The 17,767-nt window shown below is 40.8% G+C and overlaps 1 protein-coding gene and 1 pseudogene across 16 annotated transcripts in view; one reads left to right on the forward strand and one right to left on the reverse strand.

Annotated features, from left to right (window-relative positions):
• The window catches only part of DEPDC5 (DEP domain containing 5, GATOR1 subcomplex subunit), a 130,633-nt gene that overhangs the window by 14,325 nt on the left and 98,541 nt on the right, over positions 1–17,767 (forward strand). For all 16 annotated transcript variants that reach the window (XR_004385682.1, XR_004385683.1, XR_004385684.1 and 13 more), the window contains exons 8-10: positions 8,651–8,720; positions 15,509–15,587; positions 17,092–17,153. Coding sequence is in view for 13 of the 16 variants with exons in the window: in XM_032883213.1 (XP_032739104.1) it covers positions 8,651–8,720; positions 15,509–15,587; positions 17,092–17,153 (211 nt within the window). In the remaining 3 variants the exon portion in view is untranslated. The remainder of the gene's footprint in view (positions 1–8,650; positions 8,721–15,508; positions 15,588–17,091; positions 17,154–17,767) is intronic.
• On the reverse strand, positions 8,028–8,419 carry LOC116882685 (annotated as a pseudogene).

The following is a 17,767-nucleotide window of genomic DNA, read 5'->3' on the forward strand; positions in this document are numbered from 1 at the left end:
TTTGAAAGAAATGGATGGGATTTTTTTTTGGATGGGATTTTGATAGGAATTGCATTAAACATGTAGATTGCTTTAGGTAGCATAGACATTTTCACAATATTTGTTCTTCCAATCCATGAGCATGGAGCATTTTTCCATTTCTTTGTGTCTTCCTCAATTTCTTTCATGAGTACTTTATAGTTTTCTGAGTATAGATTCTTTGCCTCTTTGGTTAGGTATCTTATGGTTTTGGGTGCAATTGAAATGGGATCAACTCCTTAATTTCTCTTTCTTCTGTCTTGGTGGTGGTATATAGAAATGCAACTGATTTCTGTGCATTGATTTTATATCCTGGCACTTAACTGAATTCCTGTACAAGTTCTAGCAGATTTGGAGTGGAATCTTTTAGGTTTTCCACATATAGTATCATATCATCTGCAAAGAGTGATAGTTTGACTTCTTTGCCGATTTGGATGCCTTTAATTTCTTTTTGTTGTCTGATTGCTGAGGCTAGGACTTCTAGTACTATGTTGAATAGCAGTGGTGATAATGGACATCCCTGCTGTGTTCCTGACCTTAGTGGAAAAGCTCTCAGTTTTTCTCCATTGAGAATGATATTTGCTGTGGGTTTTTCATAGATGGCTTTGATGATATTGAGGAATGTTCCCTCTATCCCTACACTCTGAAGAGTTTTGATCAAGAAAGGATGCTGTACTTTGTCAAATGCTTTTTCAGCATCTATTGAGAGGATCATATGGTTCTTGTTCTTTCTTTTGTTAATGTATTGTACCACATTGATTGATTTGCGGATGTCGAACCAACCGTGCAGTCCTGGAATAAATCCCACTTGGTTGTGGTAAATAATCCTTTTAATGTCATGTTGGATCCTATTGGCCGGTATTTTGGTGAGAATTTTCACATTTGTGTACATCAAGGATATTGGTCTGTAATTCTCTTTTTTTTGATGAGGTCTTTGTCTAGTTTTGGGATCAAGGTAATGCTGGCCTCATAAAATGAGTTTGGAAGTTTTTCTTCCATTTCTGTTTTTTGGAACAGTCTCAGGAGAATAGCAATGAATTCTTCTTTAAATGTTTGGTAGAATTGGGGCGCCTGGGTGGCTCAGTGGGTTGGGCCGCTGCCTTCGGCTCAGGTCATGGTCTCGGAGTCCTGGGATCGAGCCCCGCATCGGGCTCTCTGCTCAGCAGGGAGCCTGCTTCCTCCTCTCTCTCTGCCTGCCTCTCTGCCTGCTTGTGATCTATCAAATAAATAAATAAAATCTTTAAAAAAAAAAAAATGTTTGGTAGAATTACCCTGGGAAGCCGTCTGGCCTGGGCTCTTGTTTGTTGGGAGATTTTTTGATCACTGCTTCAATCTCCTTACTGGTTACAAGTCTGCTCAGGTTTTCTATTTATTCCTGGTTCAGTTTTGATAGTTTATATGTCTCTAGGAATGCATTCATTTCTTCCAGATTATCAAATTTGCTGGTGTATAGTTGCTTGTAATATGTTCTTATCATTGTTTGTATTTCTTTGGTGTTGGTTGTGATCTCTCCTCTTTCATTCATGATTTTATTTATTTGGGTCCTTTCTCTTTTCTTTTTGTTAAGTCTAGTCAGGGATTTATCAATCTTATTACTTCTTTCAAAGAACCAGTTCCTAGTTTCGTTGATTGGTTCTACCTTTTTTTTTTTGTTTGTTTCATTTTCATTGATTTCTGCTCTGATCTTTATTATTTCTCTTCTCCTACTGAGTTTAGGCTTTCTTTGTTGTTCTTTCTCCAGCTCCTTTAGGTGTAGGGTTAGGTTGTGTATTTGAGACTTTTCTTGTTTCTTGAGAAAGGCTTGTATTGCTATATATTTTCCTCTCAGGACTGCCTTTGCTGTGTCCCACAGATTTTGAAGAGTTGTGTTTTCATTTTCATTTGTTTCCATGAATTTTTTCAATTCTTCTTTAATTTCCTGGTTGACCCATTCATTCTTTAGTAGGATGCTCTTTAGCCTCCATGTAATTTGGGTTCTTTCCAACTTTCCACTTGTGATTGAGTTCTAGCTTCAGCGCATGATTGTTTGAAAATATGCAGGGAATGATCCCAGTCTTTTGGTACTGGTTGAGACCTATTTGTGACCCAGGATGTGTTCTATTCTGGAGAATGTTCTATGTGCACTAGAGAAGAATGTGTGTTCTGTTGCTTTGGGATGGAATGTTCTGAATATATCCCTGATGTCCATCTGTTCCAGTGTGTCATTTAAGGCCTTTATTTTCTTGTTGATCTTTTGCTTGGATGATCTGTCCATTTCAGTGAGGAGGGCGTTAATATTCCCCACTATTATTGTATTATTTTTTATGTGATTTTTTTATTTTGTTACTAATTGGTTTATATAATTGGCTGCTTCCATGTTAGGGGCATAGATATTTAAAATTGTTAGGTCTTCTTATTGGACAGACCCTTTGAGTATGATATAGTGTCCTTCCTCATCTCTTATTATAGTCTTTGGCTTAAAATCTAATTTATCTCATATAAGGATTGCCACCCCAGCTTTCTTTTGATGTCCATTAGCATGGTAAATGGTTTTCCACCCCCTCACTTTAAATCTGGAGGTGTCTTTGGGTCTAAAATGAGTTTCTTGTAGACAGCATATTGATGGGTTTTGTTTTTTTATCATTCTGATACCCTGTGTCTTTTGACTGGTGCATTTAACCCATTTACATTCAGGGTAATTGTTGATAGATATGAATTTAATGCCAGTGTATTGCCTCTAAGGTGAGTGTTACTGTATATTGTTTCTGTTCCTTTCTAGTCTAGTAGTTCTAGGCTCTCTCTTTGCTTAGAGGACTCCTTTCAATATTTCCTGTAGGGCTGGTTTGGTGTTTACAAATTTTTTTAGTTTTTGTTTGTCCTGGAAGCTTTTTATCTCTCCTTCTATTTTCAATGATAGCCTAGCTGGATATAGTATTCTTGGCTGCATGTTTTTCTCATTTAGTGCTTTGAATATATTATGCCAGTTCTTTCTGGCCTGCCAGGTCTTTGTGGATAAGTCTGCTGCCAATCTAATATTTTTACCATTGTATGTTACAGACTTCTTGTCCCAGTCTGCTTTCAGGATTTCCTCTTTGTCACTAAGACTTGTAAGTTTTACTATTAGGTGATGGGGTGTGGACCTATTTTTATCGATTTTGAGGGGGGTTCTCTGCACCTCCTGGATTTCGATGCTTGTTCCCTTAGCCATATTAGGGAAATTCTGTACAATAATTTCCTCCAATATACCTTCTGCTCCCCTTTCTCTTTCTTCATCTTCTGGAATCCCAGTTATTCTAATGTTGTTTCATCTTATAGTATCACTCACTTATCTCTCAAATTCTCCCCTCATGGTCCAGTAGTTGTTTGTCTCTCTTTTGCTCAGCTTCTTTGTTCTCTGTCATTTGTTTTTCTATATCACAATTCTCACTTCTGCCTCATTTATCCTAGCAGTAAGAGCCTCCATTTTTTATTGCCCCTCATTAATAGGTTTTTTGATATCAACTTGGTTAGATTTTAGTTCTTTTATTTCTCCAGAGAGGGTTTTTATTTCTCCAGACAGGGTTTCTCTAATATCTTCCATGCCTTTTTTGAGCCTGGCTAGCACCTTGAGAATCGTCATTCTGAACTCTAGATTTGACATATTACCAATATCTGTATTGATTAGGTCCCTAGCCTTTGGTACTGCCTCTTATTCTTTTTTTTTGTGGTTAGTTTTCCACCTTGTCATTTTATCCAGATATGAACGAGATAATAAAATAACTAATAGGGTGGCAGAGACCCTAGATACATGTATGCTATCCAAATCAGAAGAGACCCCAAATCAAGGGGTGAAGAAAGGGGTAAAAGGGAGTTTAAAAAAAAATTAAAAAGAAATAAAAAAAAATACATACATATATATATATATATATATATATATATATATATATTAGACTGGTGAATAGAACAGAGCCACCCACTTGATTTTGGGTGTATTTTGGTCTCTTAGAAGAAACCACTTCCCAGAATTTTAAAGAAAGAAAAACTTACATATATATAAAATTAAAGGTAAACACGATGAAGGAATAGAATGACTGTAAAGATGAAAATTAAAAAAAAATTTTCTAAAAAAGAATTGGTAAGATACATTGGTCGGTAAAAGAAAGAAAAAGAAGGTGGAGAGAATTTGGTCAGGCTGGAGACTAGAACAAAGCCCTGTGCTAGATTTAGGGTATATTTTGATCTATTAGAAGAAATTTTATCCCAAAATTTTTTTAGAAGAAAAAGCCTGTATGTATACAAGAAATAAAGTTAGATACAGTGAAGGTTAAAATGTGACTGTAATAATGAAGGTTTAAAAACATTTTTTTAAAGAAAGGTATTGTTAACATAAACTAGTTAAAAAAATGTTGAAAGAGGAAAGAGGAAAAGTTAAAAAAATTAGAATAAGAAAAAAATTAAATTAAAAAAATTTAATTAACCTTGCAAGACTAAAGAATCATGGGGAGAATGGCATGCATTGCATGCTTTGCTTTCCCCTCCTCTGGAATTCCACTGTTCTCCTTGATCAGTGAACTTGGTCTTGGCTGGATATTCCTGCTGATCATCTGGGGGAGGGGCCTGTTATAGTGATTCTCAAAATGTCTTTGCCCAGGCGGAATTGCACCGCCCTTGCCAGGGTTTGGGCTAAGTAATCATCTTGGTTAGCTCTGTGGAGTCTTTGTTCTGCTAACACTTGCCGTAGAGCTCTGGAGGACAGGAATTAAAATGGCGGCCTCCCACTCTCCGGCCCGGAATAGCCAAGAGCTTCGGCCCCACTCCTCAGTGCGTTCTTGGAGAAAAGTGTTCAGTCACTCCCCTCTCCCTGGTCTCTGGCTGCACTCCTAGCTCATCTGGCCTGCGACCAAGCGTTTCTGTCTCTGGCACACAAATCCAGCAGATTCCTGCTGCTCTGCTTTTCTGGCAAATGAAGGTGGGTTTCTCTGGATCTGCCACTTGTGGAGTCCCTGCTCAAATAGCAGTGCCCTTTCTGTGCCATGGATCACGGTTTAAGGTAACCCCGAGCTGAGAGCTCACTCCTCGGCTCTGTCTCTAGCCATCTTCCCCGCTCTGATACCTGCGAGTTCTGCTACACTCAGACACTCCCAATCCTTCTGTGACCTTGCGGGACCTGAGAGCACACTCTCCCTGTGAGGGCTCCACCTCTGCTTAGCCTCTGGAGCAATGTTCCTCAGTGGAGCAGACTTCTAAGGGTTCAAATTTTGTGCTCTGTTGCTCCATGCTTGCTGGGAGCCGGCCTCTCCCTCCACGGTCTATCTTTCTGTTGCTTCATATTCATTTCTCCGCATGTCGTACCTTTCAGAAAGTGGTCGATTTTCTGTTTCTAGAATTGCTGCTCTTCTTCTCTTCGATCTCCTGTTGTGTTTGTAGGTGTTCGGAATGGTTTGATAACTATCTAGCTGAACTCCTGCGACCTGATTTCATCTCAGTCTGCTATTCCTCTACCATCTTGACTCTTTCTTTTATTTTTTTAAGACGATTTATTTAAGTATTTGAGAGAGAGAGAGAGAGAGAGAGAGAGAGCGAGCGCATGAATGAGAGGCAGAGGGAGAAGCAGACTCTCCACTGGGCAGGGAGCCCAATGTGGGTCTCAATCCCACAACTCCAAGATCATGACCTGAGCCAAAGGCAGGTGCTTAACTGACTGAGCCACCCAGGTGCCCCTTCTTTCCTTCCTTCCTTTCTTTCTTTATTTTTGATTAAGTAATCTCCATGTCCAAAGTGTGGCTTGAGCTCACAACCCATAGATCAAGAATCGCATGCATGACCTCCTGTTTGAATCGGGTACCCCTCAATGTTTTTTTCATGCATACACATGCATGCATATATTTTTATATAGATGATGATACTGTGTGTACTATTTTGTATCCCTTTTTTCTACTTAAAAGCTTATAAACACTTGTGGTGAAGTTAAAACTCCTTGTAAACATGAGTTTAATGGTTGCATGATATTCTGTTGTCTGGTTACATCATAATTTACTTAACCTGTCTGTCATTGTTGGACAAAGCTGTGTTACACAGATAACAGGATAGTGACCATACTTTGCATTTATTTTTTATTTATTTTTTTTTTTTTTAAAGATTTTTATTTATTTATTTGACAGAGAGATCACAAGTAGATGGAGAGGCAGGCAGAGAGAGAGAGAGAGAGAAGCAGGCTCCCCGCTGAGCAGAGAGCCCGATGCGGGACTCGATCCCAGGACCCTGAGATCATGACCTGAGCCGAAGGCAGCAGCCCAACCCACTGAGCCACCCAGGCGCCCGCTTTGCATTTATTTTAACTTCGTATTCACAGAAGGATGAAGTTTAGTTGTAAAGGATAGTGGAAGTCACTGATCCCCAACAGCTCACTCGATAGAAAAGGGAGGGGAAGTGCCCTGCCTAAGCTTCTACATAAATCAAGGGCTAGTACCCCCTGGGTTACCTTCATCCTCAAGGCTTGGCAGTGTGCCCTTCTGTCTTGTTGTAAGCCATGTGAGCTCTTAGGTTCTGTCCTGGGGGATAATGGATTTTGTGTTTGCATTGGTCAGTGGCAGTTTTTCTTCCCTTTAACCAGCAGAAAAGAGAAGAAAATCTACCTCAGGGCCATTCTCAGTTCCTGTTTGGTAAAGGGCAGATTTTAGGTTTAGGAGCAAAGGTCAATACTGCATTTTCTATGTGTGTTTTATTTTTATGTTTATTTTTAAAAATTTATTTGACAGACAGAGATCACAAGTAGGCAGAAAGGCAGGCAGAGAGAGAGGAAGGGAAGCAGGCTCCCAGCTGAGCAGAGAGCCTGATGCAGGGCTCGATCCCAAGACCCTGGGATCATGGCCCGAGCTGAAAGCAAAAGCTTTAACCCACTGAGCCACCCAGGCGCCCCTCTATGTATGTTTTATAAGGAACCATTTACATTGGAATAATAACTGTTTCACAGTACACCAAGTACTCTCATTTACAGTTGATCTCATTTACTGGATCTTCTCAAGAGCTGTAGAATATGGATGAGGCAGTGTTCTTATTAATCACATTTACTGATTTTTTAAAAAACTGGCTCAGAAAGATTGTGACTGGGGGTGCCTGGGTGGCTCAGTCTGTTGAGCATCTGCCTTGGGCTCAGGTCATGATCCCAGGGTTCTGGGATCAAGTCCCTCATCAGGCTCCTTGCTCAGTAGAGATCCTGCTTCTACCTCTACCTGCTGCTCCTCCTGCTTATGCACTCACACACACACTCTCTTTGGCAAATAAATAAATAAAATCTTAAAAAAAAAAAAAATTATTACCATTGTTACGGTTCCTGCTAATACAAGTAGCTACTAGTACTCTTAACTCTGACACCTCCTATCCCAGCACTGTCCTGAACAGTTTACCCACAGTATGTGGTTTAATTCTCTGAATAGCTCTATAAAGTAGACGTCATTATTTCCTTTTTTAAGATAAGGGTGCTGGGCTTCAGAGTTATTTCCCTATGGCCGTTCATCTACTTAAGGACACTCAGAACTGATTCCTGCTGAGAGTAGTTCCACTCAAGGCTGATCAGCTCAGAAGGACATGCTCTTTGAACTATGCTATCCATTTCACGCCCTTAATAAGTTGCAGAGCAAAAGACATTAAGCCCCAAAGTGCAATATCAAGTCGCCATGAAAATTTTTCAGAGTGGCCTCCATTGAATAGGGACTCTGTCCCATGCCTCCTAATGGCTTGTCTTCTAATCCTGATATTAAGATGGATTTTTGTTTTTGTTGAAACTCACCATATCAAAGCTGGGATTAGCAAAATTGTTTGTCATTTCTTCCTAATTATTTTTGTGACATGGACCCTCTAGAGATTTGACAAGAACTGTAATTCTTTGCCCAGAAATCTTTGCATGATTTCAGAGGATTCATGGATTTCCTGAAGCCCTTCCTCAGACTTGCATGTTGCCTATGGATTCCCAGATTAAGAACTGTCATATACATTCAGTATACTCTGAGAATTATCTTTTTTTCCCTTCTATTTTTAATGACAAAACAGATCTAAAACTGGAGCTTCTGGAAGAACCACTTGTTCTTGCTTGTCTCATACTTATCCTCGAACTTGACCTTGGCCTCTCTTCGGGCCTTGCGTTTAAGAGTAGGGTCTCTGAAGATGTCCTATTGATGACAGTTTTGTCTAAGGGGGTATCCACAGAGTACCTTGTGGGCATGAAGTTGTTTGTAGTTACCAACTTTCACAAAAAACTTGATCTTTGATCTCTTGGTGATTTTCTTGCCCATGGCAGCTGTCACTTTGTGGGGATAGTGGTCAATTCCAACCACCAAAGTATGGCTGTAGGGACAGTTTGAGGTGCCATCATCAATGCTTTGCGTCTGGAGCAATGTCTGGCCAGGACCAGCACCACCTTCCTTGGTTTCATGAACTTGTCCATCTTGACACCAGCCACTCCAGCCCATAGCAGAAAGGAAGAAAGGGCACTTCCACTCCATTCTGAGAATTCTTTATGTTGCGTAATCTGTTCATGGCATTCTCTCTGGAAATCGGTAACTGGGCAGGTCATTTAGGGATAAGTATCAGACTACAGGGAGGCACCCTGAAGTTATCCCTGTTTCTTTGTGTTTTATGTAAGACTTGCAATAACCCTGTGTGTCTGTCTTTTCAGGGCACAGGCTGGTGAGCTGTGGGTCAAGAATGAGAAGGTCATGTGTGGTTATATCAGCGAAGATACCAGGGTGAGACTGATAAAATGCCTTTTGGTTTTGTTTCTTTATACCATTATGTCTGAATCCTGAAACCAAAAACAAATCAGAAACAATAAAAAACTTGATTATCTCCTGATGGGTACTGTTCACCCTGATAAGTAATATTGTAATATTGTTAAGGACTCCCAGAATTCTTTTTTTCTTTTTTTAAAGCTTTTATTTATTTATTTGACACAGAGAAAGAGAGATCATAAGTAGGCAGAAAAGCAGGCAGACAGGGAGGGGGAAGCAGGCTCCCCGCTGAGCAGAGCATTGGATGCGGGGCTCAATCCCAGGACCCTGGGATCATGACTCGAGCCGAAGGCAGAGACTTAACCCACTGAGCCACCCAGGCGCCCCAAGGACTCCTGGAATTCTAATGTTTTATAGTTGGAGCTCTCCAGTTTGGGGTCAATCTTTGTTTTCTCTTCTTATTTATTTATTTATGAGAGAGAGAGAGAGCAAGCGTGCGGGCATAAATGGAGGGAGGGGCACAGGGAGAAGCAGACTCCCTCCTGAGCAGGGAGCCTGGTGGGGGACTCAATCTCAGGACCCTGGGATCATGACCTGACTGGAAGGCAGATGCTTAGCTGACTGAGGCACCCAGGTGCCCCTTTGTTTTCTCTTCTGAAAGAGGTCTAAACATGGAAATGCAGTGTCTAGTTTGCAGGCTTCGGTGCCTCCTAGTACATAGCAAGGGTTAAACTCAGTAGAAGACTGCAGTTGGTAAACATCAACAGAGACTTTTGTGAAGGAATTTCCTTCTTTGGTTCTCTGTTCTAGTTGGAAAAATCCAAACTGAAGAGCTGTAAACATTACCCATGCTGGTGAAACCACCTTTCTGCTCTTCCTTGTTCTCATCCCCAGCCTCCTTTGGGAGTGGTGGTTTGACCGGAGGGTGATCTTGCCTCCACTGGGGTCTTTTGGCAATGTCTGGAGACATTTTTATGTGTCACGACCAGGATTTTGTGAAGAAGGGTGGTGAACTTGATTATAATGTATAAGACAGATCTCCAGAACAACGAATTACCTGGTCCAACATAGCAGTGATGTGATGGGGGGCTGTCTCATGCATTATGGGACGTTTAGCAGCATCCCTAATTTCTGTGCACAAGATACCAGTAGTACCCTGTGAGTCATGACAACCAGAAGCATCTCCAGATATTACTGAATGTCCCCTTGGGGAGCAAAATTGCCTCTAGTTGAGAACCAGTGCCTTTCTATAAAGGCTTAGTTACCTTACTAAGTAAGGCTTAGTATGTAAAGGCTTACATAGTTACCTATGTAACTGCTGTCTGAATTCTATTTTTGTGTATTTTTCTTGTTTACTTAGTAACAAATACATATGTGTTTTACTCTTAACAGTATATTATTTGTTTCACTAATTTTTGAGCTTTATGTAAGTATTTATTTATTTTAATCAGAGAGAAAGAGGGAGAGAGAGAGCAAGCGAGAACAGGCAGACAGAGTGGCAGGCAGAGGCAGAGGGAGAAGCAGGCTCCCTGCCGAGCAAGGAGCCCGATGTGGGACTCGATCCCATGACGCTGGGATCATGACCTGAGCCGAAGGCAGCTGCTTAACCAACTGAGCCACCCAGGCATCCCTTGAGCTTTATTAAGGCAAAAAAAATATAGTGCTTTTTAGCTAGCTTTTTGTACCTAATACTAATATATATATATATACTTTTAAGATTTATTTATTTGAGAGAGGGCAAGTGCAGGTGTGCGAGCAAGGGGAGGGGCAGAGGGAGAAGGAGAGGAAGAGAATCTCAAGCAGATTCCCACTGAGTGCAGAACTCGATTCAGGGCTTGATCTTACAACCCTGAGATCATGACCTGAGCTAAAATGAAGACTTGGACACTTAACTGACTGAACCACCTGGGAGCCCCTTTTTATATACTTTTAAAGATTTGGGGTGCCTGGGTGGCTTAGTGGGTTAAACCTCTGCCTTCAGCTCGGGTCATGGTTTCGGGTTCCTGGGATCGAACCTTGCGTCAGGCTATCTGCTCAGTGGGGATCCTGCTTCCCGCTCTCTCTCTGCCTTCCTCTCTGCCTGCTTGTGATATCTCTCTCTCTCTGTCAAATAAATAAATAAAATCTTAAAAAAAGAGATTTATTTATTTATTTAAAAGAGAGAGTGTGCAGAGGGGAGGGGCAGAGGGAGAGGGAGAGAGAGTCCCAAGCAGACTCTGCACTGAGCACAGAGCCCAACACAGGGCTGGGCTGGATCTCACGACTCAGATCATGACCTCAGCCAAAACCAGGAGTCAGACACTCAACTGACTCTGCCCCCCAAGGTGCTCCCCTAATAATATATTTCTAATCTATAATTAGGAGTGTATAGGCCATAGGTAAGATACTGGAAAATTATTTTTCAAAATCTTTGGACCAGGTAATATTCCTAATAGCAATATATAAAATCTCCTGTTATTTTTCATTTTTTCCTACATTTGGTATTAGATTTTTATTTTTATTTATTTATTTATTCATTTATTTTTTAAAGATTTTATTTATTTATTTGACACAGAGAGAGAGATCACAAGTAGGCAGAAGGGAGGTAGAGAGAGAGAGGGAGGCAGGCTCCCCGCTGAGCCAGATGCGGGGCTCGATCCCAGGATCCTGAGATCATGACTGGAGCTGAAGGCAGAGGCTTAACCCACTGAGCCACCCAGGCGCCCTGGTATTAGATTTTTAAAGTTTTTGCAGCTCTAATGGGCACAAATTGTTATTTGATAGTGATCTTGATTTGCTTGTCCCCACTTTTCTAGAAATTCACTCTTAAGCATAATTTACAAAGACCACAATAATTTGGCATATGCTTGTTTACCTCTTCAACCTCATTCATTCACATATTTAAAGATTTTTTAAGATTTTATTTATTTATTTGTCATAAAGAGAGCACAAGGAGGCAGAGTGGCAGTCAGAGGCAGAGAGAGAAGCAGGCTCCCCGCTGGACAAGGAGCCCGATATGGGGTTCGATCCCAGGACCCCAGGATCATGACCGGAGCCAAAGGCAGCGGCCTAACCGACTGAGCCACCCAGGCATCCCTCATTCACATATTTAATAAATAATATGGAAGCACCTTCTGAGTGCTACTGTGCTTTTCTTTCTTTTTTTTTTTTAAACACTTAATTTGGGGAAAAAAAAAATTGGTAGATGGGTACCTGGCTCGCTCAGTTGGTAGGCATGTGGCTCTTCATCTTGTGATGAGTTCAAGCCCCATTTGGGTATAGAGATTAACTCTTTAAAAAAAAAACAAACTGGTATAGAATGTTATTCATGAACATCCTTCATTCTAACGATTTTATTTATTTATTTGTCAGAGAGAGAGAGTGTGCACAAGGAGGGGGAACGCTAGGGAGAAGGAGAAACAGGCTCCCTGCTAAGCAAGGAGCCTGATGCAGGACTCGATCCCAGGAACCTGGGATCATGACCTGAGCAAGGCAGACACTTCACTGACTGAGCCACCCAGGTGTCCCTATGAACATCCTTCATTCTAGAGGGGAATTCAGAGTGGAGCACTGCCACTCAGTGGGGGGGCATGAGTGAACAGCACAGATGAGATCCCTCCTGGTAAAGAGCTTACACACCCTAGTCAGGAGACAGATGTAAGTAGACACCCAGTCCATAAATGTAATTATAGATTATGATGAGTAGTCCAAAGGAAACTAGTTGGGTAATGAGAAAGACTAACTGAAGGTGGCCTTCTTAGTAAACAAATGAAATAAATTAAATATTCATAGGGAAACAGAGCATTGCAAGAGAGAGTAACAGATCTTCTTTACAAAGATGGTCAAGGAGGTGTTTCTGAAAGACACCAGAAAAGTGAAACTTAGCCAGTGTATAGAGGTTGAGGCAAAGAGCTTTCCAGGCAGAGGAAACAACTGTGAGAGGCCAGTGTGGCAGAAGCATAAGAGATGAATACGAAGGATGATGTCAGTAGGAAGGTGGACTGGTTGCAGCCAGTTCACACAGGTCCTTGTAACTGGGGTAGAAGGACAACTGGAATCTATTGAAGGATTTTAAGTGGTTGAGGGATTCCTGAATTATGCTTTCAGAAGATTACTTATTCATCCAATTGTTTTTTTTTCTTTTGTTGTTGTGTTGTTGTTATATTAGTTAACCTATTTATTATAGGCTAGAGGTGTTTCAAATGATGGAGCTTCTGCTGGTCTCTGAATTCCTTTCCTGCACTGATGGCCGCCTACGCTGTGATGGCAGAAGGGGTTGTGTAGGTCCAGGTACCACTAGCTACTGTTTTCATGTAGGAACCATAGTGCCAGATGCCCACAGCTCATCTTTTCATCTTAGTTTTGCCACAGAAGGAGCATGTGTACTTGGTGTGCTGACTTTTTCAATTTTCTTCATCATTTTCCTGAGGGAGACCCTGTAATGGGTGCTGTTATTTACCGACAGTTCTGACCTTCATGGTGCATTTAGCTATGTCACCACAAATGAGGTCCAAGTTCAGAGCCATTCAGTTAGATTTTGTTGAACAAAAAAACCCCAAAGTAACAGCGGCAAATTGATGTTCCAGAGTCAACTTTTTTCTCTCTGATAAAGGAAGTCCATGGGAAGACCATTCCTGGCTGGTATGGCAGTGTCACAATTATTGGTGAGCTAAGGCTCTATTTGTCTTCCTGTTCTGCCATCCTCAGGACTGGGCTTCCATGGTGCAGCTGGAGCTACTGTAACCACATTCATATTCCAGGTTGAGGAGAGAGGAAGGGAAGAAAGTCAGGAGGGATTCACCTTACAGCCATGTCAGCTTCCGGATGTGACATTTTGTTTACATCTTATTGGCCAGAATTTAGTCACATATAACTACTCAGGAAGCTGGGAGGTTTAGTCTTTTTTTTTAAAGATTTTATTTATTTATTTGACAGACAGAGATCACAAGTAGACGGAGAGTCAGGCAGAGAGAGAGAGAGAGAGGGAAGCAGGCTTCTTGCTGAGCAGAGAGCCCGATGCGGGACTCGATCCCAGGACCCTGAGATCATGACCTGAGCTGAAGGCAGCGGCTTAACCCACTGAGCCACCCAGGTGCCCCCTTTTTTTTTTTTTTAAAGAAGGTTTAGTCTTTTGACTGGGTGCCTCGCCTCTTGGAATAGAATCAGCTTCCCATTACTTAGGAAGAAAGGTTGTGGCATGTGCACCCATAGTATTCTGCTCTGTGTAGAGCATTGTTTGTAGGGGCAAGAGTAAAGGCAGAGAAACAAGTCAGGAAGATAGAAGACTATGGTATGGACTAAGGTAGGAGCCCTAGCAATGGAGGGATGTGGGCAGACTTGAGATGCATTTTGGAGTAGAGTTCACAAAACTTAATGGTGGATTGGGTATGAGGAGTGAAGAAAAGAGAAGAATTGATCAGCTTGATGGACAGACGGTGATGTCTTTTATGAGGTGGGGAAGACTGGGGAGGAGACATTTGGGAGCAATTGAAAAAAGTTGTTTATGAGATACCTGTTGGACTTCTGAGAGGAGAAATCTACGGAGACATTGGAATCTGGAGCTCATTTTTTCATTTCTCCCATAAGTGCCTCTATTGCATGCTGTCCTGCCCTTGGGAACCATTTGCTGTTCCTCAAACATGCCATGTTCTCTCTTGTGTCCGTGTCTTTGCACATACTTCTCTACTTCTCTCTCCTGTCTGGAGCATTTAGCTCTTCTCCCCCTTACAAGCTACTCATTCATCTCTCTGTACTTGTCTCAGGCTCCCTTACTTTTGGAAAGCCTTCCTGGTTCCTTGAGGCAGTCTAGGTATGTAGGGTGTGTCCGATGTGAATTATAATTAATAATTTATTAGACTGGCAGCTCATCAACTGGCATGTCTTACCCCAAGTTCTATATTCATAATGAGGTTTTCTTGACTATCCTGGGTAGATTTACTGCCCCTCCTACATTTCTTATGAGAATCTTCATGGAATGTTTGTATATGTTGCAGTCTTTTGTGTGTTTTAATCTAGACAAGATTTTCTCTTCGTGGCTTTATGATTCCAGAGGTGAAGCTTGCTTTTAGAAGTTCCATGTCACAATTAAGCAAAATAGTCCATCATTGCTTTTTTTTTTTCCTTTTGTGGTAAAAAACATGTAAAATATATCATCTTAACCATTTTATTTTGTTTTATTTATTTTTTAAGATTCTATTTTAAGTAATCTATACACCCGGTGTGGGGTTCGAACTTAACAACCCTGAGATCAAAAGTTGCATGCAGGGTGCCTGGGTGGCTCAATTGGTTAAGTGTCTGCCTTTGTCTTGAGTTCAGCATTGGTCTCCTTGCTCAGCGGGGAGCCTGCTTCTCTCTTTGCCTGCCCCATACCCTGCTTGTGCTCTCTCTCTCTCTGACAAATAAAATCTTAAAAAAAAAAAAAGTCACATGGTCTACTGATTGAGCCAGCCGGGGCCCCCCCATCCTATCTTAACCATTTTATTTTATTTTTATTTTTTTAAGAGAGAATGAGAGTGAGTGGGGGCCAGGGGCAGAAGGAGAAGAAGAGAGAGTCTTAAGCAGACTCCACATCCAGTTCAAAGTCCAACACTGGGCAAGATCTCATGACCCTGAGATCAGGATCTGAGCCGAAATGAGAGTCAGATACTTAACTGACTGAGCCACTCAGGTCCCCCATCTAAACCATTTTAAAGTGTACAGTTCAGCAGGGTTAAGTACATTTACATTTAATTGTTGTGAAATGGATCTCCAGAACTTTTTCATCTTGCACAACTGAAACTCCATACATCATTGCTTTTTAACGCAATTAACATTTTTATTTATTTCAGGTGGTGTTTCGTTCTACGTCGGCTATGGTTTACATATTTATTCAGATGAGCTGTGAAATGTGGGATTTCGATATTTATGGTACTGTTCCTAAGTGCTGGTTGTAGCTGCCATTGGGTTGACATTTCTGGTTTCTCCCAAGTTGGTATCATTTTACAGTAAGCTATTGACATTCTCTAAAAATCTGTCCTGAGATCTTTACAAATCATCAAATGCCAAAATAAACAAATTGAAAGGAAATATTTTACATATGTATATTTATATGGTGAATTCCATGAAATGCTGTAAAGTATTAATGGAAAATCTGACTTCTCAGATCTTTAATTATCCTGCAAGTACGGGTTGAAAAGACATAAAATCACTCTATGGCTAGGAACAAACTTTCTTTGATATCATTCATTTCTCTTCGTGTCACTCAGAACTCTCCATGTTTGTCTCTCTCTTTTTTTTTTTAAGATTTTATTTATTTATTTGACAGAGAGAGATCACAAGTAGGCAGAGAGGCAGACAGAGAGAGAGGGGGAAGAGGCTCCCTGCTGAGCAGAGAGCCCGATGTGGGGCTCGATCCCAGAACCCTAAGATCATGACCCGAGCCGAAGGCAGCGGCTTAGCCCACTGAGCCACCCAGGTGCCTTGTTTGTCTCATTTTATTAGAGTTATTATGTAATGAGTAGAGGGCAATAAAGCTGCTACGAGGTGTGGCTATTGTGCCCAATATACCAGCCCTATGGTACATGTATTTCAAGTTTGTGTTTAGCAAAATTACAAATTAATTTCTTTTTGAAAACTTTTTATTTAAATTGAATTAATTAACATATAGTGTATTACTAGTTTCAGAGGTATGGTTCAGTGATTCATCAGTCTTATGTAACACCCAGTGCTCATTATATCACATGCCCTCCATAATGCCCATCACCCTATTACCCTATCCTCCCAAACCCCTTCCCTCTAGCAACCCTAAGTTTATTTCCTGTGATTAAGAGTCTCTTATGGTTTGTCTTCCTCTCTGGTTTTGTCTTGTTTTATTTTTCTATCCCTTCCACTATGATCTTCTGTTTTGTTTCTTAAATTTCACATACGAGTGAGATCATATGATAATTGTCTTTCTCTGATTGACTTATTTCATATAATACTCTCTAGTTCCATCCATGTCTATAAACTAAATTCTTTTATGGGTCATCAAAGTCATTCAAGAACAGTAGGAACTGAAACTGATAATTCAGTGAATGCCCAGGGCCATCTTCTAACCAGCTTTAAGCATCATTGTGAGAATACTCACATTTGGAGGTTAAGATGGTCCTCTTATTCTGAAGGTAACACTGCATTTTTCAGTCATCAAAGCATTTTCAATCTTGGCTTTTACCTTAGAGCCACTGCTTCTTACTGAGTGAGGCAAATATTAAATTTGGCTCTGTGGAAAGTCTAGATTGAAGCTACTTTTATATACTTGGCTTTTATAACCTTGTTTTAAGATATAGCAGAACCCACCTTGTCTTTGGTCCCATTCCTGCTACTTTACTGAGAGCAGATACTGTAAACAAGAAATAAAGATAATCTTCACCCTCTTCTCATTGTTGCTTTTCAGGGGATCTATATTTTGAGAAAGCTGTGAATGGTTTCCTTGCTGATCTCTTTACCAAGTGGAAGGTATGTTTCTTACACACTAAATCTCATTGCATAAACATTACTATTGTGGATTTTAGAAATACACCATTTTCATTAAGCTACCTTTAATTAAAGTTATCATAGCTAAAGCCTAAATTGATAAAACTCTAGATTTACATTACTTTAACCACCTCGATATGATAAAGTATTTATGAGAAACCCATAGGTGACATCAGATTTAATGGTGAAAGACTAAAAACTTTCCCCTTTAAGATTTAGGAACATTAGGGTGCCTGGGTGGCTCAGTTGGTTAGGCATCTGCCTTTGGCTCAGGTCATGATTCCGGGATCGAGTTCTGCATTGGCTTCCCAGCTCCACAGGAGTCTGCTTCTACCTCTGACCTTCTCCCCTCTTATGCTGTCTCTCACTTTCTCTCTCTCTCAAATAAATAAATAAAATCTTAAAAAAAAAGAGAGAGAGATTTAGGAACACAGTAAGGATGCCTGCCTTCACCATCAGTATTCAGTGTTGTACTAGAAGTTCTAACCGCAGCAATTAGGCAAGAAAAAGAAGTAGAATGCACCCTTTTTGGAAGAGAAGAGGTAAAACTACCTCTATTCACAGATGAACTCTTATATGTAGGAAATCCTAAAAAA

The sequence above is a fragment of the Lontra canadensis genome, unplaced genomic scaffold (genome assembly GCF_010015895.1).
Source record: "Lontra canadensis isolate GAN:19392208 unplaced genomic scaffold, GSC_riverotter_1.0 scaffold87, whole genome shotgun sequence".
In the NCBI taxonomy this organism is placed as follows: Eukaryota; Metazoa; Chordata; class Mammalia; order Carnivora; family Mustelidae; genus Lontra; species Lontra canadensis.